Source organism: Euwallacea similis, chromosome 1, assembly GCF_039881205.1.
Source record: "Euwallacea similis isolate ESF13 chromosome 1, ESF131.1, whole genome shotgun sequence".
Lineage (NCBI taxonomy): Eukaryota > Metazoa > Arthropoda > Insecta > Coleoptera > Curculionidae > Euwallacea > Euwallacea similis.
This window is the reverse complement of record NC_089609.1, coordinates 9439737-9466537: the sequence shown is the minus strand read 5'-3', so window position 1 is coordinate 9466537 and position 26801 is coordinate 9439737. Positions and strand designations below refer to the sequence as shown.

General features: G+C 33.9%; 1 protein-coding gene across 1 annotated transcript; it reads left to right on the top strand.

Moving 5' to 3' along the window:
- The first annotated feature begins 677 nt into the window (after nt 1-677).
- Nucleotides 678-26196, top strand: LOC136412836 (uncharacterized). Its single transcript, XM_066396064.1, has 11 exons — nt 678-695; nt 15715-16068; nt 16194-17446; nt 18036-18058; nt 24433-24825; nt 24882-25267; nt 25328-25444; nt 25496-25650; nt 25708-25870; nt 25923-26012; nt 26065-26196. Exons 2-11 carry the CDS (start codon nt 15907-15909, stop codon nt 26194-26196), a joined length of 2874 nt encoding a protein of 957 aa, XP_066252161.1. The 5' UTR covers nt 678-695; nt 15715-15906.
- The last annotated feature ends 605 nt before the right edge of the window (nt 26197-26801 follow it).

Genomic DNA, 26801 nt, shown 5'->3' with positions numbered 1-26801 from the left:
ATTGTGCCTAAAAAATACCAGGATTTAAGGTAACAAGAGAAAGAGTGACTGCGTAGCAGGAGATTAAGAAGATGATAAAAAAAACAGGAGAACTAAAGTAAGGAATTTCTTAAAGAGTTACAAAATTAAGAATGTTTCGTTCAATGTCTTTATATTCGTTCAGTAACTTAACGCGAAATATTGAAATGTTCCAAATCAGTAAGTCACACCAGGAAATGGCAACCCTGCAACAGTCATTTGTCATCGTTCTCTGAGTCTTTGATTCGAGCATTACGTCACACATTAGCGTGACTAGCTATAGGCATTGTTGCCAAACTTTGCCAAAAAACTGATGAACATTTTTTATGAATTATGATATTTTTTAGTGATGACGAGTACATCGAACTCGATTTATCCAAATTCGCTGACATCATCTTAAGGACATTACAAACTATCGTCCTCAAGGGTGGATTGGATCCTCTGAAATTAATAAACCGAGGGACCAGCGTGAGTGTGTTGCTGATATCTACATCATAAGTCTACATATTTATATTTACATATATTTAGCAGTATAGTTCAAGTGCAACCATTTTCTTATCCAACGGATAGTTGGAAGGCTTGGTCACATAGAGCAAGAACGTCCTATTATTGCTAGACATACTTTTAGAAGCAAGATCTTGGAAGTTGCATTGCCGGTGGTATATGATAACTTGTTGGTGAGAGAATTTGTATAAAAAAAAAATAATATGAAGATTAAATTAAATGTAATCCAATGTATGTTCTGTAAACATGGACAATTCTGGGGAAGTTGTGGAGAATCTTGTCATTCCCGAATCTCGAAGATTCTTCTATTGATTAGATTTTTAGTCATACAACACGTAGATATACAGTTTATTATGGGAGCCATGGGGACTTCAATACAATATATTTCGCTGTTTCGTTGTTTTCAAATAAGTTAAAATGACACAAAGTGTCTTGAAAAATGCACTTTTTGTGTTTTTCACACCCCATGTAGGTTGAAATTTTACTCACGTGAGGTCAAAAAGTTGTAAGTGTTAGTATACATAGTTTAGTTAGTTAGTTAATACTTTTAACACATGAAGTTCTATTTTGCGCGCTACGAAAAACGCACTGTAAATACCTAAAACGTTGTCTATTAAGTGATTTAATATGCAAAGTGGTTTCTAGTCAAACTATCATATAATCATGCTAATTATCTAATTTTTAATATAACGCTTTATTCCGGTGAATATGATCTACTCAAGTGTCCCCTATAGTTATAATACAGCACTAAAATTACTGCAAGACGGAATACTAAAAGCTTTTTTCGCCCACCTTGTAATTCCCGTTATGATTGCACAACATAATTCATTGGCCATTATATGAAAATTTTAAAAATCCTTTAATTAATTAAACGATTTTTTAATTTAAGAATATGTTAATTTTAATAGAACACAATTTAAAAAATTAAGTTTTTGTTGATTAATGCTATTTCTTAAGTTAAATATTCCATTAAAGGTAAAATCACATATTAAATATTGCCCGTTTTAGATAACTTACGATTATTTGATGAATGTGGGCTTCACAACAGCCAATAGAAACGTCAAATCAACGGTTACGGATTTCAGGCTAACAATGCGTTTTGAAATTGATTTTAATACTCTTCATGTCTTTGCCGACAATATCGAAGTTACTGAAGTGGGTACGTATCCATAAAATGTCCATAAAATGTTGTAGTTTCCCACAACAGCAATAGAAAACACACTATGTTTCCAGATCAATTGACATAAAACTCACGGGATTAGGACGATTTGAGTACCTGGCTAATTTGATTATCCAATAAATCCAAAGTGTGTTCGATAGTATTGTCTTTGAGGTCATCAATTTAACTCTGTAGACCTCAATTAATGCCGCGGTGGATGCTATTAATGAGAGAATCGATTAACTCTTGGGAAGGAACTCTACTAACAATGAGATTTTACACACAGTAGAATTCTTTGTAGCATATACTGAATAAATAGAATATTCTACGTACGATTTGACTCTTATAGCTATCCTTTTTGCTTCTCAATCTACTAGTTTTCACACCATGTGGCCTCCCTCCCACAAAACGTCCTTTTTATAACGGAGAGTATTCTACTGCATTTAAGACTCAGAGATTGGCCCCGGAGGAGAAAGTCGGATTCGAAGCCTCTGTGTCTAAGACGAGCCATTACATTATCTGATTTAAATGAAAAAAAATTACTTTTTTACTTTTTCCAGAGTCGTGCATTCTTGCAACCCTGCCTCACGTTTCTTTGGTGCTTTTTCATAAACAATTTAGAATTATCAATGCTTTATTTTAAACTTTCTGTAACTACTCTTTCCAAAATACCTATTTACATTTTTTCACGACTCTTAGACATAAACCAACAACACTGCATCATTCATTTGTCTTTGTGAGCCGCTACATTTAATCAAATCTGCATCAACGTTGCCAAACCTGCGTTTTTTCATCTTCCTCCTGAATTGTTTATATAGATGTCTCTCTAAAAACTTTAAAGATATGGGGTAATTTACCATTCAGTTTAAATCTCCAATCATCTGAGCGCTTTTTCAAGGTTGCCGTTTTAACTTCTGATCGAGAATGAAATCTATCTGCACTCGATGTCTCACCCCAAACACAAGGGGGGCATAGTTAAAAGACAATGTCAACGGTTGATTTGTATGTCCTTACTCCTTAAGCGATTTGTCTAAGGACCACAGCTTATACTGCGCTCAACGGACACAAGAAAGACACTTGGAGCTTGATTGCACTCTAATTTTATTTAACTAAATACGAAAACATACACTGCACGGTTAAACTAAATTTCTGAAATATTACTATGCTATTGCGAGAAAAAACAAGTGACCACCAATAACTAAAACTCTTCGAAAATTGCCTTTTGTTAAGTTTTGGAAGAAGCGTCGGTTATTATTGGTAAAAGGCGACTAATAGGGACCTTACTAGGGTTGTCAACCAAGAACGAGCAAGTGTGTGTGAGATCTGTTTTATGTTTTTGAAGAGGCTCAGGCCGCCTGTTCTTTTTTATTTCCACTGTGTTATCATAAAGAGAAAATTAATGACTAATTTACTTTGTCTAAGCAATAAATTAATCACATTGGCTGTCTATAGTGTAAATGGTGTTGGGTTTGTTTTCTTTCAACAAGCAAATTTATATCACCTATAGACAGTGTTGTATATTTTTCCAACAACTTCTTGATCGCCATGTTCAGTATGTTTCCCTGCATTTCAGGACTCTGCGAGCGAAGTGACAACGCTGCTTCATTCATCTGTTTTGTGAGAGCTACCAAATTTATTTACTCTCTCAATTGTTTACACATCAGTCTCGTAAATCCTTGAAAATATTATGGAAAAATATTCATTCAAACTTCTTGATGGAAAAAATATATTCCATTTCACCTAATTTATAGAAGATATGTCCTATTTTGCAGCTTTAACTGGAATTGTTTGGAAAATATATTTCCTCAATTTACACTTCCAATCTAAATCAAGATATCTTTTTTTTGCTAATATGCACGACAAAATTATCACTTAAAACTCAGGTGCGTGCCAAAACAATAATGATTTTCCACCTTTCTCAACAAACGTGATCCATATCGGCTATTAATAAATCAATAGTGTGGACATGCAATTGGCAATCAAAGTAAATAAATATTAAGAAAAACTATATAACCGTTGTCGAGTATTACGTTCCCTCTTTTAATCCCCGCCATTGTCTTTACACTATAATTGCACTACTCCAAATCAAACAATTAAATCAGATTAAAAAATGAAAACAGCTGATGAATCCTTTCGAATGGGTACTTAAGCGATCTCATTCAGTTTCAAGTTGTTATTGGAACCAAGACAATTCGGTGCTTCTTCAAGTTAGAAAAATTTTTATATCTTTAGAAGAATTTTTTTTCATATAAATGTCAGGTACGTAAACGGTTTTTTGAAGATTTATGTTGGGAATGTGGTGTCATGTTTTATGCCTTGTGCATTAAGGGATGAATAATGGTTCTTTACATATTTCACCCCTCAAAGTACTAAATTGGGAATAAGGGAACCATTGGGAATTTTTTTCTTAAAAATATTTCCTCGGAAGCGAATCAAATTTGGAACACCCCGTATGTATTTCAGGGCTCAAAAACCGACTTCGTCTTTCGTTAACATTATGAGTAAAAGAGGACTCTGCAAATTGTCCGAATTTGAAATATTCTCAATCCTTGAAATAACAGCTCTATAGTACACAACCAGGCATACACCTCGGCTCACAAATGACTAGGTTTGTCTCAAAGATTATCCACCAGTTTGTTTCACTAATTATTTTCGATATTTAATTCTTTTATTTTGCATTCTTCAACAAACCTTCCATGTTTGACTAATTTATATTTAATCTACTTATTCGTTGCACTAATTTTGTTTCTCATATTCTTGCTCTTATACAGAAACCTCACATTTGGGATATCCTGTATAAATTTCGAGATTTACCTCCACTTATCTGTGATTAAAAATTTTATTCTTTTCGTTATTTTTTAAAGTACTACCTCTCATGCATTCTCCAAATATTCTATGCAAAAAGTATATGTATAACATATAGTGTCAAAGTCTAAAAGGTTGTATTACGTTAAGCGGTTGACTATGTAAACGTAGTTATTTGAGAATGCCCTGTAATATGCAATCAGACTTACACCTCGGCTCATGAATGACTATGTTTCTCCCAAAGATTATCCACCACTTTGGTGCGGTAACTTTTTTTGATATTTAATTGTTTTGATTGTAATTTTTTTCACAAAGCTTCCATATCTGGCTAATTTGCATGTGAACTAAGTATCCCTTGCACTAATTTTTCTTCTCACGTTTTTGCTATTATAAAGATACCTCATATTTGAGACATCCTATATAAATCGCCAGATCAAATTCCACTTATTTCTGATAAAAAATGTCAATGCTTATGGTTATTTTTTACAGTACTACATTATCTGTATTCTCTAAATTTTCCATGAAAAATTCCTCATATACAGAGTTGAAGTTCAAAAGACCGTATGCTAACCGGATGGCTACGCAAACATAGCCATTTGAAAACGTTTTATGGTGTACACCTCGACTCACAAACGACTAGGTTTCTTCCACAGATTAACAATCAATTTGTTGCGGTCATTTCTATGAAATAGTTTCGTTCACATATTTTGCATTTGATTAAATCGGAGACAACAATATTTGACCAATACGCACTTGAAAACGTATTTTCGCCACCCCACTCGAATTGAGAAAATAAACAGAAAACTCAATTGTTTCCAAAACCCGTGATATTACCTATGAACAAATATATCATAGAAATTATTTTATTGTAAACACCATGACGTACAAATTACAAGTGCTTGTAACTTGAAAAAATTCTCGTTGGCTAATTTGATATAAAAATATGAAATATAATCGTTCAAGAGCTAAAACAAGGAATAATGGTCATATTATTTACTTAATCGCATCTAAATGTTTGTCAGCTATTTCAATATTTGTCAATAGTTACTCTATAATCAATTGCTTTGTCTTCTGCTAAACAAAGAATGATTGAATATACCTCCGTCTGCTTTGTGTAACAATTTTTCAAATTCAGTTTTGCAATTTTCTTTTTAAGTGAGCATAAACATACATAACTCTTAGAACAAAAATTTCATCTCTTTCAGATATATTTATTGTTTTTCTTTTTAACACTTAATTGATTTCTCCCACGATTTTTATTCGTGATGGTTTTCATAAGCTGCCTGTAACGTTGTTTTACTCCATATTTATTACATAATTAAGTAAGAAAGTTATACAATGCCCGAATACCGGGACAAGTCGACCGATATTACTACAAACACGAAAAAAGTATAATAACGCTTGCAGAAATCCGTTTTTAGCTCGTTTTGGATTATGCATTTATCTTTCAGTGGTTCGGTTGCTAAGTGCTATTTCATTTTTCAGTGTTTTTTTAATTATTATATTAAGTTACCTAATTTTTTTAATTTAGCGTAAGTGGCAGTTTATTTATATGTAAAAGAAATAATTAAAAAAGTAGAAACGCCACTGTTTTGTAAGTAATTCGATAGGCTTCAAATATGTATCTCTTTAAATAATCCTGATTTTTAAATTTTATTTCATTAAACTCTTGGGCGTCGGTGAGGAGTCGAAAGGTTGAGTATCGAAACAAAGTATTTAGTGTTACATTAAAAAAATTTTAATGCAATGGGTGGGGTTCATTATACAGGCTTAGTCATGCTACCCGTTCATTAAAAAAAGTTTGGCTTCCCACTATTGTAGTTCAATGAAATTTACTTTCAGGTTAGAATTGATCATTTTGAATCTAAGAAAAATATTTTAAAAATGGCGGCACTTCCGGTCATACCGGAAGTAGTTACCAACTTCGTTATTTTAAATGGAAACCCCGAATTTTTTATCATTTTCCAATTTCTCATTAAATTGTAAGGTCAGCTTATGTAAAGTGTTTTATGTCTCACATTTACCGTTTCCGAGTTATATCGAAAAATTTGAAAATTTTAACAGCTGTAAGATCCCACATAAATTGGTATTGTGCGCTAACCGTTGCAAATTTTGAAATCAGTGCTCTGGGGTTCAAAGAAAACCTAATAAGCGACGTTTTAACTTATTTAAATTTAACAAAAAATCTTCCACAACTCCCGGAACGTGCCTCTGAAGTTGTATGATTTCAAATCTCAATAACTTGCGCAATTCAAATGGGACAGCCTTTATTTTAAAGCATTTTCGAGTTTAGAATTTAATTCTGTATCAAATATTATTAAGGTTACCTTGACCGATTCTGGATACGGTGTCCCATTTGAAATAAACAAGTTATTAAAATTTGAAGTCAAGGCACGTTTCGAGGATTGTGAAAGACTTTTTGTTAAATTGAAATAAATCAAAACATAGCTGATTAGGTCTTCTTTGAGCCCCACAACACCCATTCCAAAATTCGCAGCGGTTAACACACAATACCGATTTTCGAGCGATCTTATATGTAGCTATTAAAATTTTCAAATTTTCCGATATAACTCAGAAATGGTAAATTTTAGACATAAAACACTTTACATAAATTAGCCTTAAAATTTAATGAGAAATTCTAAAATAACAAAAAATTAGGGGGTTTCATTTAAAATAACGAAGTTGGTAACTACTTCCGATATAACCGGAAGTGCCGCCATTCGTTATTTTACTTGGATTCAAAATGGTCGATTCTAGCCTCAAACCAAATTTCATTGAAATACGATAATGGGATGTCAAAAATGTTGTAATGAATGGGTTGCGTTGCTGATTTTGTATACGTCACTGTTCGTATATAATTTAGTATGTTAACAGTGTTTCCGAAAGGCCTGAAAATTCTAATCGCCTTTTTGAAAAATCACAGGCGCGGTGCATCGCAGTTTAAATCCAAATAATTTTTTTTTGGGGTATACTTTTAAAAAATGCTTCAAGTTAGGTGTGCATAGTTCATGATACGTCACTGTTGTATATTTAACTTGAAGGATAAAAGTGTTTTTGCAAAGTCTGAAAAGATTTGAAATTCAGCAGTCAAAAGTCATAGAAGTGGCAAGTCATAACCTAAACCAACACTTATTTAATAATATATTTAATAATTAAATAAAACTAGCAATTTTAGAAATACATTTATGTGGGTTGTAACGACACTGATACGCCACTGTATCTCGCAGAAATTTGTAGGCTAATGATATCTCTCTAAATCCTAAATTTTAATCATGCAGTTCTGAAAACTCATAGGGATACTGAGTTGGAACACTTGGAGTTAAATTAAAGAAAAATAAGAATATTACAATCATATTGTGAAAAATTCATAAAAGTGCTAACGACCTTGACATGTCACTGTGTTTTGTTTAAATTTCCTATAGATTAAACAGTAAATTTCGAAATTTCAAATTTTTATCCTCAAAACTCATAGGCGTAGTTGTAGTCAGTCGAAATATAAAGCACTTTTAGTAGAATTATACTGCGTGACAAAGAAAGGAAAACATCCATTAAAGATAATTTTATTTTGATAATTTTTTTTTGTACGTGTTCAGTACCACATACTTATGCAATGATTACATTTTCAGCAAGATCAGAGGAAGAACTTCATTTTTTTTTTCAATAGTATGTTGAGCATCCACGGTTCCTTATACACTCATTGATACGCCTGGGTTCGGATCTAATAAGATTGTCAATGTCTTCTTGAGGTATCTCATTCCAGGCAATCTGAACTTTATGAGTAAGGGCTGCTAAAGTCTGTGGAGGGTGCTGTAAATTCAACAGTCTGAGGCCAATCATGTCTCAGACATGTTCAATAGGAGACAGATCCGGCGATCGAGGTGGCCAGGGTAAACAGTTGATTTGATGTTGATCCATGAACGTTATTGTTTGCCTAGCAATATGAGGTCTAGCATTGTCTTGCTGGAAAATAGCGTTCGGGATAGTTCGAAAATATGGAATCACATATGGCTCCAACACTTTTTGGATATAGCGTTGGGCAGTCATGTTGTCTCTAATGAAAACTAGGGGTGACCTGCTACCATACGCGATAGCATCCCATGCCATAACGCCTACAGTACGGTGGACATGACGCTCTCTGTCAAATTGTGGATCTCGCCTTTCACCCCGTCGCCTTCTCACCCTTGCCCGACCGTCGTTCATCCCCAGACAAAAGCGGGATTCATCACTAAAGATCATCTGAGTCCATTCTTGGTCCCACTGAATCCTCTCTCTACACCATTGTAAGCGGTTAGATCGATGTTCGCCAGTGAGAGGCAGCACCCAATGCGGACGATAGGACAAAAGGCCAAAACTTCGTATTCGGCGATATACTGTACGCATACCAACCCTATTCCCATGTTCTTCAAACCACTGATTTGCAATAGCTCGACTGCTGCTACATCGGTCTCTAAGAGCCAAAAGTCGCAATCGACGATCTTCGCGCTCTGTGGTTCCTCTGAGTCGCCCAGTGCCTCTGGCTCTGTGCCCACGGCCTTCCTGAGTCCACGCCTGGTAACACCGCACTATGGTTCCTAAGGATCTGTTAGTTCTTCTAGACGCTTCTCTGACCGACAGGCCTGCTTCGCGCAACCCAACAATCCGCCCCCTCTCAAAGTCACTAAGCTGCCGGATCTGTTCAATTCTACGCACTCTAGGCATAATGAGTAAAAATTATGACCGATTGCAACACACTTCACAAAAGTTGCGATGCAAATGTGAACAAAAATGTTTAAACAAAATTTTATTTTTTTAAGGAACGACCCATGGAAACTAAAAAAAAATTAACAGATAAACTTGAAATTTTGATCATTTCTTTCTTTTTTTAAGATAAGTCAACATGCAAAAAATTATCAAAATAAAATGGTTTTTAATGGGTGTTTACCTTTCTTTGTCACGTAGTATATATTTAAAAAAATTCCATATGTTGAATAATTGGTAATGATGTTTTGAACGATGTTGCACTACTAAGTTTTATATACATGTCGGCGCCATCACAAATTTAGCGAATACCCCTAAGTAAACAGACAGACAGACTCTTTGCATTGGTAGGACCCTATGTAATCAATCAGGGTTCTGGTTTTCTCGCTATTCTGTCGACCAAAAACATTCATTATCATTCTGTATGGTATGACTTCCAGGAACCCCGGGAATAAGGGACACACTTGTTTTTAACATGCAAGGAGGGCAAAACGGGGCCAGCGGACCAAAAAATGAAAATTCAGGAAGGGAGAACAGTAATTATCGAGAGTTGAGATTGAGAGGTCTGGCCCCGGATTGTCATGTCTCTCATCCTTTGATTCGATCGACGGTCTACCTTTGGTGAAAGAGATCATTGGCATAAGACATTTATCACCATATACGGTAGTCAATAAATATTCGTGTAAATATAAATTAGTGTAATCTTAGTGACATTCGTTCTTAGTAATAAATTAGTGGTATTAAGTGTGACTTTTTCTAGTGTTTAATTTGCGACTCATGGCTTCTGGAAGCAACTCGCCTTCGGGTTATCCGACATACATTTGGGAATTAAGAAAACCTCTGTAAGTCCGAAAATTTTTAACGTTGATTCTTAACACTCATTGGCATAGGCAGCCCGATTTTAAAGATTTTTTAATTTGAGAAATTTGCAATAATATTAAAAATGACGACACGCCACTGCGTTTTACAAAAATGTATACGCTCGTATTGTTTCTACCAACTTCGAAAGTTAGATGTTTGGCTCTCAATGAGTCTTAAGAATTAGACATATTGAATCCGAATTTAAAGGATTCGACAGAAAAATTCTAATCTACCCGTTTTTAAAATTTCGTAATAGTGATAATGACTATAATACGCCACTGTGGTTTGGCTGAATTGATCATCTGGTCCTGTAAATATTAAAATTTTAAACTTTGACTCTTAAAAGTCATAGGCGTAGTTGAAATGAGTACGAATTTAAAGCACTTTCAGCATAATCAAAGCAGGCAATTTTGCAATAACATTTTTAAAAAATCGACAATATGTTATGCACCTTAATACCCCACTGTGTTTTGTATAAATTTATAGATTAAGAATATATTTTTTCCGGAAATTCAGCTCTTGAAATGCATTGGCGTAGAAGTACCGAATTTAAAGTTATGGAGCACAATTGAAACCTACTCTTTTGATCAGGTTTTGAGAAATTTATATTAGTATTAAGAACGACAATACGCTACTGTGGTTTATACGTTCAAGATGTCTCTGTTATGTCTAAATTTAGAACTTTAGCTCTCAAAAGTCATAGGCGTAGTGAGTTGAAATTTTCAATATTTGTGAAGAATAATTAAATAAAAAAATTTGGACATCACATATCGAAAATTTTGTGAGAGCTTCCATATTTATGCGAAATGCGAAATTAGAAATATTTGCTCATTATCATTTCACGCACTGAAGAACCCTTAAATTCCAATATTTACTTCGGTTTTATAGATGGTAATGAGCGGTTTAAATAGATAAGGAATTTGTCTTGAACACTGTAAGGAGTATGGTGGAACACACCAATATTCACGAGTTTTGAATTGTGGACATTCGTTTAAACCTAAAATTTAGAAATTTATACACAATTATAGTCTTAGGGGCCCATAATTGTTTAAATAAAGTAGGTACTTTTGCCTGGCTAATATTCATGGAGCATCCCTGTAAGTATCTTTCCCCTCATCGAGACTCGAGAGGAAATCTGCTCCTCACTTCTTGTTAAGCTGAATAGATTACGCTCTTTAATGACTACTTCAAGGATAAAAAACCGTACAACCCGGTGACGTTCAACGTGGTTCTAATTAATATCTACCTAATTGAAAACTGCCTCAAAAACTCATTTAATCTTAAGTGGGACATTTTAAGAGGTACGTTTAAGTAGAAAATATTTTTCCATAACAGCGTTCCTTTCTTAATCACCACAAGATAACACGCAAATAGATTTTATTTCATAACGTCCGGGTAAATCTGTTTACTCTGTGCGATACTGTTCTGATTTGCGGCCAATAAATCGAGCGTTACAATAGCGGACGCTGTAATGTTGTTGCTAAGCAACCTTATCAGATTGACTAGACTGAAAATAATTTTAAACGTTGTAATATTCACTTTTTTTCCAATAAATAATCACATATTTATACGAATAAATAGTAATTTGATCTGACCCTGATAAGTTTCAATAAACACCTAATTGCTTCCGAATACGTTAAAGTGACAAGTTTAAACAACATTTGTGTTCGCCATATTGTCAAGCGCATATTGTTTTGCGTTGGCTTAAAACGAAAATCCTTTATAATGTAGGCAATAGTACGAAATACAGCAATATACAACACAAGACCGTTGGCCTTCTAACGTAAATAACAATTGGATTAACCCTTAACGAACGAGGGTATTTTTCTAGAACAATAACCAGTAGATTGAATTTTAACAAATTTATTACTTTATTACTAGAGCAAGAAAGGTGCGCGATTAATATCGCCTTTATTGGATTTTATGGAAAATTTTAGTAATAATAGGTAATATATGAACATATACATATGAACATACAGAGCGTATTGGATTATGGGGTATACAAATAAAAGAATCTAAGACAGATCGCTTCTTTTAGAACTCTAATTTCTTTATTACAGTCAGAAGGCACGTGTTAACGGTCAAAAGATCTGTAACGAACTGACTACTAAAGACTCACACTTTTACCACTCATCTGTATTAAAACGATCAAACACTGCAACCATTCTCTTGATTTATTGTTCCGGTCATCTGGTCTTTACATGGGTGAAATATTAACTTCAAGTGACAAAAAAACCCAAGAGCCCATATCTTCTTCTTTCTTCTATTTTAAGAAAAAGAATCATAAATTGAACAAACTTGACTCTTACAGACAATAAATTTGAGAACACAAAGACTATTGAATTTTGGACGGGAATAATTGTATCAGAAATCCAACAGAGCGCCCCTGAAATAGCCGATAATAAAGCATTTTATGCAAAGTTACCTGTGTATATCCAACGTTGCTTCGTTTTGCCATTACAGGACGTTAAAATTCTCAAAAATTATATGTTTTTCCGAAATAATTGCCAATCGCTTTTATCAATGTTTACTAATTTTGGAACTAAAAGTTATTTCATAAATTGGCGTGTTTTGACTTAAATGGGATATTTTATTAATGCGTGGAGATATCACAAATGGCGCGTGGTTCGCAAATAAGAGTTTGTATTTTTGTTACCCCCTGTACGAAAGACTAAATTTTTTCTGGCATTAGCTGATTTTATTTTAAAACTTTTTCGTCTCTTATCAAATTTTCGCCTGACATACAGTTCTTCTAGAAAAAAATTTACAGTAGCCTACAATTCATCATTGTTGTTTAGTCGCGACGAAAACATGAAAAAAGCAAATAACTACCAAATTAGTTTAATTCTTATAACAAATGTTTAAAATTTTGCCCGTTTTCCTGAATACATAAACAAATTCGTTTCAAGAAATTAATTTGTACTTTCGGCATTACGTTGGGACTTTTTTTAACGTAGCTTTCACAACAATGATAAATTACAGGATATCGTAAATCATTTTTTTGTGGAGAAGCAGTATGTTTGGTGAAAATTTGACAAACAAAAAAGTTTCAAAATAAAAGCAACTAGTGGCGAAGAAAAAATTAAAGTAATTCATATAGGGCGTAACAAAAATACAAACTTTTATTTGCGAACCACGCGCCATTTTTCAATATTGCCACGCATTAAAAAAAGGTCCCGCTCAAAACACGCCAATTTATGCAATAACTCTTAGTTTCAAAATTAGAAAAAAACGATAAAAGCGTTTATCAATTATTTCAAAAAAATCGATAAAAGCATTTATCAATTATTTCGAAAAAAACACATTAATTTGAAATTTTTTGCACCCTATAGACACAAAATGAAGCAACAACAAATATAGATAAATTTGCCTAGAACACCTTATTTTTGGTTACGGAATTTTAGGTCAAACGTTATATAGTCATTTTAGGGACATTATGTATACAGTGTGTTCGAAAATAACGTTGAAATATTTTGGGAGGCTACTCTAGAGATTAAATTTTTTTGTTCAATTTTATAATCATACCCCAAAAATTGCTTCTTTACGGAGCTAGAACCTCTTAAAGGGAGAACTCTAAAGATGGTTTTCTCGCAAAATTATGGAAAGAATTATAAAAAATATAATAAGTTAGAGTGGAAAAACTTTTTTGTCTTAATAATTATAGATTTTAGTCAGAGGCGTCACATACGTAAACGTGTGTAAAGTGGACTCTATTTTTGTAAACACCCTATAGAAAATATTACTCAAAGCTTGGCAGCGTACTAAAATATGGATCTTCTACAGTATTGTGACAAAAAAAGAGTTACAAAATACCTTTCCGCTTGTTAACAATTTGCAATTTTGCAGACATCTGTATCCGTTACTTTCAACATTTAAATGCATATATCTTGAAAACTATTAATTCAAAGATAGCCAATATGTTAACAAACTTGTATTAAAATTAAACATAGAATCCAAAAATGCAGTAATGTATACGGGGTTCCTTTTCAAATAAGCAAGTAGGTATCGACTTTCGGTGAAACCAGAAGTGTGGCGTCATTGAAAATCTTTTAGACGAGGTCTCCCCTGGTGTTAGGTCCAAATTTTGGCGCGTGTACGTGGTTGGGTCGATTCACCCTTTTCGATACGATAACCGTGAACTACGTAGATCGTGGACTGGATTGATCGATTATGAAGGACCACCCTGAGTTCGCAGTCTCAGAGACACTGTTTTCGCGTATAAAAGAAACTAAACCTTAACTTAACAAAGGTTTATTGGTAACATTAACAACTATACAATATCGAGAAATGCGTTATTTAAAGAATGTTGACGAGAGTTTAACGCGTACGAGTTCGTGATGAAGTGGCGAGAAAAGAGCTTCTTCAGTTTCGCACCCTCCTTAAGTATTGATACGGAGGTGTAACGCCCATAGACGTACCCCCGATAGGGCCCCATTAGCGGCTTCTAGGCTACCTTGTCGCGTTAAAGCGTAGCTCTTAGAGGCACGATCGCTGGGCTTTATTGGAGCCCAGCCATTGTATTCGTTTGGCGGTACCTTTAATTTAAATTCACAATGTTAGTCCGACAAAGAATAGCGCTGGAAATCCCAATCATAAAATAACTTCCCTCAGCCGAAGATGGGTGTTAAGCGCTGGGAATTCCAACAGTATTACCCAATGGCTGGGGTTGTCCATGGGCGTAACATCAGTTTCTTAAACTAACTTTGAACATTTAAACTAATAAATAACCCAACCATAATCCGTGATAAAACAATACGTCGCAAGTCCTAACACCTGGCTCTTACCAAACCACTAAGCTTTCGTAACGTTGCTATTCATAATTTTCCCAAAATGTGTAATGGCGGTTCCCGGTGGGACACCCTGTGTAATAGGCATTCTTGTAATACAAGTATTTTTTTTATTAGCCAGCAATAACAAGACTAATATTATTAAGAATTTATCACTTATTTACATCAAATGTTGAAAATAGCCTGCGTTCATCTCAATGCATACTTTAATTTTTTTCTTTACAGATTTCGATCCATGTAATCGTGCGTAGGTTTATAAAAGTAATTTTTCTAAAGAACAGTATATTCTAATGTGATGAAATAAGAAAACTTTCTTGAGTTAAAAATATTTGAGATTCACTAGTTTGGCTTCACAAATTAAGAAATGTCACAAACAAAAAAGTAAGGGCAACATTTACGCAGGAGACCCCCTGTATGTGACGCCCCTGACTAAAATTTGCAATTATTAACAAAAAAAGGTTTTCCCATTCCAACTTATTACATTTTTTATAATTATTTTCATAATTTTAGCGCAAACTGTTTCGAAAATATTGCAAGAGGACCATCTTCAGAGTTCCTCCTTTAAAACGTTTATGCCCCTTTAAGAAATATTTTTTGGGGTATGTTTAGAAGAATTTTTTTAATTTTTTTAATCTCTCCCAAAATATTTCAATGTTATTTCCGGACACCCTATATTTATAAAGTCGCGATTATTACAGCAATCGTTCACTAATTATATATATTACATAATTTATTATTATATAATTATATAAAAAATTATATAATTATATAAAAAATTGTATAATTATCTAAACATTTATATAATTATATAATAGTTAATATGAAAATTGAATTTTATTTTAGGAAACTTCCCTCAAACCAAGGCGATGCCCAACGTATGCTCCTACACCTTCGCAGTAGCCAAAATCTTTTGCTGTTATCAACTTTGTTGTGGCCTTTGTTGTGGCTGTCGATGTTAGGCAGAACCTAAAGCCCTTTATAATATATTTAACCTTTATTGTTACTTAATCCCTATTAATTTTATATACTATAACAATGGAAAAGAAGGAATCTAAACTCGCCATCCAAACCGACATCAGCTTCAAGATAAACAAGAAACTTAAGATCAAGTTCTATGCGGCCTATAGCTTGGGACATATACTCAATGACGTCTGTGCAGCTCTGTGGTTCAGTTATCTCCTGGTGTTTTTCCACTATGTAAGTAAAGCACGGACAAATGAAGTGTAGCAAGCAAATATTAGAGCCAAATTTGAAAGTGCAAAAATCTAGCATTTTTCAGCAGTTTATTATTTCAGCACTAACCTCTTATCACCATTTCCAAGGTACTGAGCTTCGACAATGGCCAAGCTGGAATACTCCTCCTGGTAGGCCAAGTGGCGGACGCCATCGCTACTCCTTTCGTGGGCTACAACTCGGACAAATCCCGAGATTGGTGGATTTACAGATTCGGCAAACGCAAAGTATGGTACTTGATGGGGACGATCTGCGTCATCTTCACATTTCCGTTCATATTCTCGCCCTGTATCGGCTGCTCTTCCTCCCCCAAACTGAATCAAATGTTATACTACTCTTTCTTCATCACGTTCTTCCAGTTTGGATGGGCGGCAACTCAGATTGCCCACATGGCCCTGATCCCGGAAATCACCTCTAATAAACATGAGCGCACCAGACTGGCCGCAGTACGCAATGGAGCCACCGTTGTGGCCAGCGTGCTGGTTTATTTGGTCACTTGGGGAATCCTCCACATATCTGGAAGCAGTAAAGACAAACTAGGCCCGGATCATGCGGTCAAGTTTCAGTACATCGTTTGGTCGGTCATGAGCTTTGGCATAGTTTGTTCTATTATTTTCTATCTTATGATCAAAGAGCCATCTTCGAGTGCTGGAGAAAATGACGAAGATGCCTCACCGGCCCTCAGCTTAAAAAAACTCTTCTGCAATCCTAATTTATATTTAGTAGGAACCGTGTACATGTCCTCCAGATTATTCATCAACTTAACCCAAGTCTTTATTAGTCTCTATCTCTCCGAAAGTCTCAACATGGTTGCCAGCGCTTTGGCCTTAGTGCCTCTAGCCATATACATTGCAAGCTTTGCAGCTTCTTTCCTAGTGGGCTTTATCACGAAAAAGATGGGCAGAAAAATCACTTTCGTCATAGGTGCTTTTGTGGGCATTACTGGATGCATCTGGATACATTGGGGTCAAGGGGAGACTTACACTACCTACTTAATCTTCATAGTATCGACCATACTGGGGACGGCCTCCACTATAGTATTGGTATCCAGCCTAGATATCACCACATATTTAATCGGGTCCAAAACAAGTAGAGGCGCTTTCATCTATGGGATTATGAGTTTTGCCGACAAGCTCTCCAACGGAGTGGCAGTGGAAGTTATACAGGGGGTGCATAAGGATGGAAATGTGGAGTTTTACAGGGATATTTTAACTTACGTATGTGGGGGTGCGTTGGTGATGGGGTTGGCTGCAGTCGTTACAATTAGAAACAACAAAGCGAATCAGCAAAAGAACGATTCGACGGAGAATTTGGCTGCAGAGTCTTTAAGTACCATCACATAGCCCCTTTATTTGTACTATTATTTGTGTTATTGTTAAATATATAATTGCAATTTTGTGGGTATTTTATGCCTTTTAATTGCCTTTCATTGCAAATATCTCCATGTTAAACACGCACTTCTCCGTTGCACGTACTATTTGACATTTTTTCTTTAAATTGATATTGATCAAATGTGACTTTGAAAATTATTGATCATTGAAATTTGGCACTAAAAGTATCTGACAACATTTAATAAGTTTAAGTGCTTAAAATTTTGAATTATCAATTTCAGAACGGAAATGTATGGAGACAAATACAGATTTTCACTTATAGATAAAATATCGCTGTCTGAAAGTCACCTACACTGAAACTCCTCGTAAAATGATTCATATGTGCGTTAAAATCAAATGTGTACACTTTGTCTCATGTGGTTCTCAATGAACTTATACATTTGGTAGCAGGTAGTTCCTCATTGAAAACATATTACGTCATGTCCATTCAAAGACGAATTGTATATACAGGGTGAATCGTAACGAAACCGACACAAAACAGGTGCGTGTAGGGGGCATCAAAACGTGATGAGTTGTTGTTTTTTTTTTTACAGTTAATAGTTGGGAAGATATTGACCTCCGAAGTTGGTTTGTAAATTTCCAAAAATGGCATATTTCAGAGAAGCGTCGTCACAACGCAACCAAATTTGGAATATGTTTGATTCTTATCAGCATCTTTAATGCGTAGAAATTTGAAATCAATTAGTGCACAATAAGGGTTGGTTTAAGGGTAAGGTAAGATTTAAAAGTGTCGGGATTTTTTTATCTATAAAATAACTAACACACGGACAATACCATTTAATACCAAATTGAGTTCTAAACTTTTATTTCCCTTGAAAATTAGTCAAAAACCTTATCATTTTTGATAAAATCGTAGTTTTGTGGAATGGAACCAAACCAAATTGAAAGGGATTACCAGTCAAAAATGATGCGGTTTGGTAGACAATCAAGCGGCTTTAAAATGATGTGTCACTCGGTCCCTCTTGCCGTTTAAAATTTTTGAAGATGTGGCTGTGGGCGCTGGAGGGATGCAGAAATTACTTCAAAACCAAGATAAAATTTGGTCACTTCTCAAGTTAAAATTGACATATTTTAGCATTTTTCCTGCATTTGTACGAAATCGGTAATTTCAACGGGTAAAAATTTTAGTTGAAACACCCTGTATTATACAGTAAAATAAAATCCCAAATATACAGGGTGATTCACGTAACTGTTTCATTAAAAACTTTTGTAGTTGTAACTAATCTAAATTTTTCATATTTGGCAGTTAAACTAATATAGATACACTCTACTTTTTAAAAATATTTTGAAGGTCATATCACTTCCGGTTATACCGGAAGTCAAGGTCAACTTCCTTATTTCAAATGGAACACCCAGTATATTTTTGCATTTTTGGAATCTAGGGATTAAGCTGATTAAATTCTTATTAGGTACTCCTATACCTAAACCTAATCGTTTCAAAGATATTTTGGTTTAAAAGAAAAATCTGTCTAAAACACCATTTCTATAAAATTTAAAATTATCAGCTATTATTGAAGCTGGCTTCACGAAAATTTGCTGACATATTAACTAGATATGGTAGATTAAGTTAATGTGAAAAGTTTTTATAAATATCATACAGGGTGTCCAAAAAACCACGTCATATTTAAAGAACTTTGATAGCAAAAAAGTCGCTTATTTCAAATGGAATACCCCATATATTTTTATATGTTTAGAATCTAAATTTAATTCTGAATCGATTACTATTAAGCATCCCTATACCTAAAATTAACGCTTTTGCTCTAATTGGCAATTTTTTAATATTGTACAATAATAATTCTAAGTATCTTAGTTGGCTTTGAAAAGAACATGGCTGCTTCCTGTAAAATGCGGTCATGTAATTATCAATTTAATAAGTTCGCTCAGCAGTTTAGAATCATGAACTTTAATAATACTTATTCAAATAATGATATTTTTAATTTATTCTTTATTCATGGAGAGTGTACCAAAGTTTTGGAGAGAATTTGCCGTACATTCAACGAAAGATATCCGCATCTTCCGAAAATCACAAAGAACAAATTTAGGATATTGGAATCAAATTTTTTAAGACATGGAAAAGTCGAAACTAAAAAGTCTTATTCTAGTCCCATCATAAATAAAAAAATAATAAATCAAAACAAATAAAATAAAAATAAAATAAATGTTCAATATGACCGCCATTAACTTCTAAACATTTCAAAATTCTTTTTTTAACTTCATGTTGTGTCACTTTATTAATTGTAATGGGGCGAAGGTCTTCAAAAGCTTCTCGAATTCTATCACAAAGATGTTGTTTGCTTTCTATGGAAACTTCATAAACCTGAGATTTTATATGACTCCATAAAAAGAAATCTAGGAGCGTCAAGTCGGGTAACCTTGGTAGCCATTTCCATGGTCCGTTACATCCGATCCACTGGTCTTCAAATGTCCGATTCATCTCTTCATAAACTTCATGGGAAGAGTTAGCCGGTGCACCGTCCATTTGGTACCAAACAGTCTGTAGCATATTAAGAGGTAAAGTGTCTAAAAAGTCGGAGACAATACCTCTCAATATATCTAAATATTTTAAAATGTTTAAATTTTCATTATAAATAAAATATCTTGCTTCATTATTCATAATCATGGCAAACACGTTAACACTAAAACTATCTTGATGACGGGCCTCTTTGAATAATTGAGGATTTATTTCTGCCCAATAATGAAGGTTTCTTCTGTTTATAAGCCCCCCTTTTGTGAATTTTGTTTCATCTGTCCATATAATATTTGACAAAAATGATGGATCTTCCTGAATATGAACAAGCGTAAATTCACAAAATTTACTTCTTCTAACTTCGTCTCCCGGTTTAAACGACTGTACAATTTTATAAGAATAAGGATGCATTTTATGTTTCTTTAGAATCCTCTAAATTGATGAATATGATAAATCTGTAAAAAACATTAATTGAAGATAAACAATTACCATCATTAATAACAACAAAAGTACAAACTTAAATCATTAGAAGCAGTTCGAATAGAAAAATGCAGATTTGCATTAAAATATCCTAAAACGGTGATTTCATTGTCTTCGCTATTTATTATGGGTCTAGAATAAGATTTTTTAAATTCGACTTTTCCATGTCTTAAAAAATTTGATTCCAATATCCTAAATTTGTTTTTTGTGATTTTCGGAAGATGCGGATATCTTTCGTTGAATGTATGGCAAGTTCTCTCCAAAACTTTGGTACACTCTCCATGAATAAAGAATAAATTAAAAATATCATTATTTGAATAAGTATTATTAAAGTTCATGATTCTAAACTGCTGAGCGAACTTATTAAATTGATAATTACATGACCGCATTTTACAGGAAGCAGCCATGTTCTTTTCAAAGCCAACTAAGATACTTAGAATTATTATTGTACAATATTAAAAAATTGCCAATTAGAGCAAAAGCGTTAATTTTAGGTATAGGGATGCTTAATAGTAATCGATTCAGAATTAAATTTAGATTCTAAACATATAAAAATATATGGGGTATTCCATTTGAAATAAGCGACTTTTTTGCTATCAAAGTTCTTTAAATATGACGTGGTTTTTTGGACACCCTGTATGATATTTATAAAAACTTTTCACATTAACTTAATCTAGCATATCTAGTTAACATGTCAGCAAATTTTCGTGAAGCCAGCTTCAATAATAGCTGATAATTTTAAATTTTATAGAAATGGTGTTTTAGACAGATTTTTCTTTTAAACCAAAATATCTTTGAAACGATTAGGTTTAGGTATAGGAGTACCTAATAAGAATTTAATCAGCTTAATCCTTAGATTCCAAAAATGCAAAAATATTCTGGGTATTCCATTTGAAATAAGGAAGTTGACCTTAACTTCCGATATAACCGGAAGTGATATGACTTTCAAAATATTTTTAAAAAGTAGAGTGTATCTATATTAGTTTAACTGCCAAATATGAAAAATTTAGATTAGTTACAACTACAAAAGTTTCTAATGAAACAGTTACGTGAATCACCCTGTATATTTTACATAATAAATCAAACAAACGTTCACTAAAAAAATTAAACAATGAAAAGTTTATTCATTAGGGTAAGGTAAAGAGAAATAGAACAAAAAAACCAAAATTTTCTAACATTTATTAATTTAATTAAGTCATAATCTAACACAGGCATGCGCCATATAGATTTCTTGCCACTGTGCAATGTTGTCAAAGTCAGCCTTCAGGTGGCGCAATCTCAAACGGCTCCCATCGAAATGTACGAGGGGCGTTCTGTAAGTACACATACAGAGTATTTCAAATTCGACCCTCACCATTGGGATCTCGGAAACTAGAGGAGATACGAAGAAGTTTAAGTGGGGGCAAAGTTGCGTAATCTACCGCTTGATCGAATACCATTTTCAAAATTTTAATTTTCCCAGTACTTCCGAAGATATCCGAGAAAAACTAAAAATTGGAAAATCTATTTTTATTTTTTTTTAGTGTTATTTGATAAGGAAGATTAAATCCGTAAACACATTTTCATTGCCACTTTTTCTCAGCTACACGATGACATATTCAGATTTGTCATCCGATGTTTCGTCTTTCGGCTACCATTATCAACTTTATTTTTTCTTATGGGCGCCATATTGGATTTTTCATTAGAAAAATAGTGCGTTTCATTCTGATTTCATTGATGTAAAACTTTTTATAATTTACTTTTTTAAAAGCAGAAATATTTAAATAAAAAGATATATTACATAGTTGGCCTTGACTTCATCGAAAGACTTTCTTTTGTTCGCATTATATGACAGAACTCCTTAAACGAGATTAGAGCCTGCGCAGATTTCCAGTGAAAATGAACTTCAGAAGAGAAGAGAAACGAGATATGTTAAGACTTTATTACAAATTTGATAGGAACAGTACGAAAACAGCTCAAATGTATTTTGAGTTATATCCGGAAAGACAACAGCCGCATAAAACTTTGGATGAACATTTCCAAAGCATCAAACTCACCAAACTGACCAAAAACCTAAAATGAAGTATGGAAGCAGAATGGAAGAAGATTTTCAAAGGTACGAAACTCAGCTAAATATTGATCCAAAGTTTTAAATAATGTTTTATGCGGCTGTTGTCTTTCCGGATATAACTCAAAATACATTTGAGCTGTTTTCGTAGTGTTTCTATCAAATTTGTAATATAGTCTTAACATATCTCGTTTCTCTTCCCTTCTGAAGCTCATTTTCATTGGAAATCTGCGCACGCTCTAATCTCGTTTGAGAAGTTCTGTCACATAATGCGAACAAAAGAAAGTCTTTCGATGAAGTCAAGGCCAACTATGTAATATTTCTTTTTATTTAAATATTTCGGCTTTTAAAAAAGTAAATTATAAGAAGTTTTATATCAATGAAATCAGAATGAAAAGCACTATTTTTCTATCGAAAAATCCAATATGGCGCCCATAAGAAAAAATAAAGTTGATAATGGTAGCCGAAAGACGAAACGTCGGATGGCAAATCTGAATATGTCATCGTGTAGCTGAGAAAAAGTGGCAATGAAAATGTGCTTACGTATTTAATCTTCCTTATCAAATAACACTAAAAAAAAAAAATAGATTCTCCAATTTTTAGTTTTTCTCGGATATCTTCGGAAGTTCTCAGAAAGTTAAAATTTTGAAAATGGTATTCGATCAAGCGCTAGATTACGCAACTTTGCCCCCATTTAAACTTCTTCGTATCTCCTCTAGTTTACGAGATCCCAATGGTGAGGGTCGAATTTGAAATACCCATATATAGGACAGTTAAAGTGAGCACCGTTGAAGAGAAGTTCAATCGGTAATCACAAAGAAACTGTAAACTTTGCAAAATTTTCATAATTCAGCTGGTCAATTAGCGGGGTCGGGACAAACATTGAAATTCCTTGTTTTTTTCAAAAAGTCAATGTTTTGACCTTAAATTTGCTGTTCTTAAGGACTAAAACACATAATTAAAAGCTAAATAACATGATTACGAGACTTGCAGGGAAGTTTAAACACTCTAAAAGAATCCCAAATTTAAACATGTTTTAAAAGTGTGAAAACAGTAGAAAGTCCAGTGTAGTCATTGGAGATATCAATTTTTTTTAGATTTTAAATAAAAAAAAATATATATTACATTTTTCTTAATTACATTGTACATCTTATGATCATATCATTCAGCTTTTTATTGTTCCTTTATGTATGTTTTAACCCTGAAAAAAAACAAATATATGGCCGAAACGGCGTTTTGAAGACAAAGAGCTTCATCGCTTGTCCCAACCCGCTAATGGACTTGCAGAATTCTATCCTGGGATGCAAACTTAATAAAGATGAGTATTTGTTATAATATTCAGATGTTCGAGTCGAGCTTTAAAGACAAAAAAAAGATTAATTAAACGTCTGAATTTGCTCTCGTTATTTTCTCCCTGGAGCCTGCAGTTAGAATTCACATAGGCAACCAAACATACACACGAATTTAAAAACTTAATGGTTTGGAACGTCGTTCAGTTAATAAACTATTTAAATCTAATAAAAGCGCAATCAATTATCCATTTAGCAAAAGATTAATCCCCAAAAGCCTACATGATATAAACAATCGCTGATATACTGAAGATACATATTAATGTTTATCCTAGTTTAAGTAAATATTTTGCGTAACATAATAACACACGATTAAAACAATAATAGTTCGTTAAAGTTGGAAACTCTTTGTAGATAATTGCGGTGTAGGCGTTCCTTGAACGATTGATTGATGCCTTACCTCTCTTATAACAATTTTCCCCTTTAAAGAGCGTTAGTTATAAGAGCGTCTTGCAATTAAACGCCATAATAAAAAAATAATGCCTCAAAAACAGTCTTACAGGTGTGTTTTCCCGTCTTTGAGCAGTTCAAACAAAAACAAAACTTGATTTTCATTAATGCAATCAGAGGCGAACAATTATTGATCCAGATAAGATCAGGAAATATACATTAACACGATTGACAATGCTCACACACTGTTCAACTGTTCAACGACGAAGAGACGGATATTTTCGAATACACCGATGAGGGTTCTGCGTAAAATAAAATCGGAGACTTCGATTAACATTGAAGAAAGTAATGTGAACCATTTGAACATGTACAGAAAGTCTCCAAATTTCCATGAAAACATCCGATTTGCCCTGGTTCTGTCGCAATGCTTCGGTGTTATGCCCCTGCATGATGTGGGGAAACGACTTGAGGATGTGAACTTCAAGTTCCTGAGTCTCAAGTTATTGTACTCGCTGATTCACTTTGGGTGCGTGTTGGCCACTGGTATTGCTGCGATCTTGAAGTTAGCGCTGCATGGGTTCGTCATTGACGAGACTTGTGAGTATCACCTAAAGAGCACTACAAAAACGCAATTATTTATGGGTCTTTTTCAGCTATTACAAGCTTTTACATCTTCAACTCGTTCGCATCGATCCACTTCATCTATCTCGCCTATAAGTGGAGAAAAATTCTCAAGGAGTACTCTTACGTAGAATTCTCCATGAGGAACTACAGCTGTAACAAAAATATCAGGAAGCTCAACATTTGGACCTCGACATTTTTCATGTTCTTCGGATTAAGTGAGTCTTGCTGTCGGATTATATTTGTGATATTCAATGGCTTTTTAGTCGAGCACATTTTGTTCGTTCTCACAAATGTCGATCATACCTTAAGATGCGAGAAACACAAGCAGTTTCCCGTGGAAATTTACTTCGGGTGCGCTTTTCCTCAGTGGTTCACCCTGGTGCGGTACTCGCATTGGGTTGGAGCTTTAGTGGAGGTAAGGCTCAGCTTTATTAGGATGCAGACCTAAAATGCAAATAAAAGAATCTTTCTGCAGTTTACAAATTTTATCAGCACTTTTACGTGGAACTTCACGGATTTGTTCATAGTTTTGATTAGCATTTCACTGAGGGAAAAATTCAACCAGATATCGAATAGGATCAAACAAAGCAAGGTGAGTTCTAAATAAATGAACTAAAATCAATGTTTTGAAAGGAATTTTTAGAACCCTCCAGGTAAGTTTTGGAAAGAGATACGCGAGGACTATTTCAAAGTTTCGAACTTGACTAAAGTGGTCGATATTCAGATCGCCGGCTTGGTTTTAATTTCCTTTTTGAACAACATACTTTTCCTTTGCATTCAACTCTACAACAGCATCAAGTAAATAGGTACTTGAGGGTCATAAAATCTGAAACTTAGAGAAGAATTATTCTGTAGAGAACGAGACTCGATCCTGGATAGCATTTACTTTTTCTACTCCTTCGGCTACATAGTCTTCCGGCTCGTGGCGGTTTCCCTCTACTCGGCCACTTTAAACGAAGCTGCGAGAAAACCACTCAAATATCTGTACTCAATTCCCTCAGATGACTATACCATTGATGTAAGGAAATTCGACAAATCGTTAAGTTCATCTATTATAAATTTAATCGTAGGTAAGCCGCCTCATAACACAAATTAATTATTTACCCAACGGAATAACTGGTCATGGATTCTTTCTTATCACAAAAAACTTTCTCCTACAGGCAAGATTGTTTGTTAAATTTTATAAATTCATAGTGATTATTGGTGTTTTAGGCAGCAGCTACAGTTGTGACTTTCGAATTGATGATTTTTCAGTTTTCCCCTGTGAAACCAAGCAATACAAACACATCCGCCACAAACTTGACCACAGCTTGTAATTGCAGTCTCAACATTTTTCATACTTAAATTAGATGACTTTTAAATGCTTCGATAGAATTATTTATTATTTATTTATAATTAATTAGTCAATTAGGACATTTTAGTATTTTATTAATTAAAAATTGTACTGTTTGTTTTAAAACGAATAACAAACAATAAGCAATTACTCCCTTAGACTTCGTCTCAAAAATTCCCAAAATATCCAAATTGTTAAAAATAATAATGTTAAAGGTAAAAGTAAGTTTCATTATTATGGTTGTTATAAGTCGATTTTCTGTTAGAATATACCCATCTACATTGTCAATTTAGGAACAAATTTTGTGGTGTAAACACAGTCACATAACGGATGATAATACAGCTAGTCACGTAGGGATTTTCTTGTGAATTTGTGTTAATTGATAAATTCAACTTCAGGATGGAGAGAGATTTTAGAGACAATTTCTATTATGTTTTGGTGTAAACACTTAACTGTGCTGAAAGTGAACTTTCTTTCAAATGAGTTTTCCTGGTAATTTGGTGGATTCTAAATAATGCAAACTGTGCCCAATCTTTGCTTGGCCTACATTCAATTTAGCCATTAACAAAATTGTTCGAAGCAATTTCTACTTCGAAGTAAACGAACTTACTTAACT

Coding starts and splice junctions, on each gene's coding strand:
- LOC136412836 (XM_066396064.1), top strand. CDS start 15,907: ATGGAAAAGAAGGAATCTAAACTCGCCATCCAAACCGACATCAGCTTC. Junction 17,447..18,035: donor TCTTTAAGTACCATCACATA/GCCCCTTTATTT, acceptor TACAGTTAATAG/TTGGGAAGATATTGACCTCC. Junction 24,826..24,881: donor GTTCGTCATTGACGAGACTT/GTGAGTATCACC, acceptor GGTCTTTTTCAG/CTATTACAAGCTTTTACATC.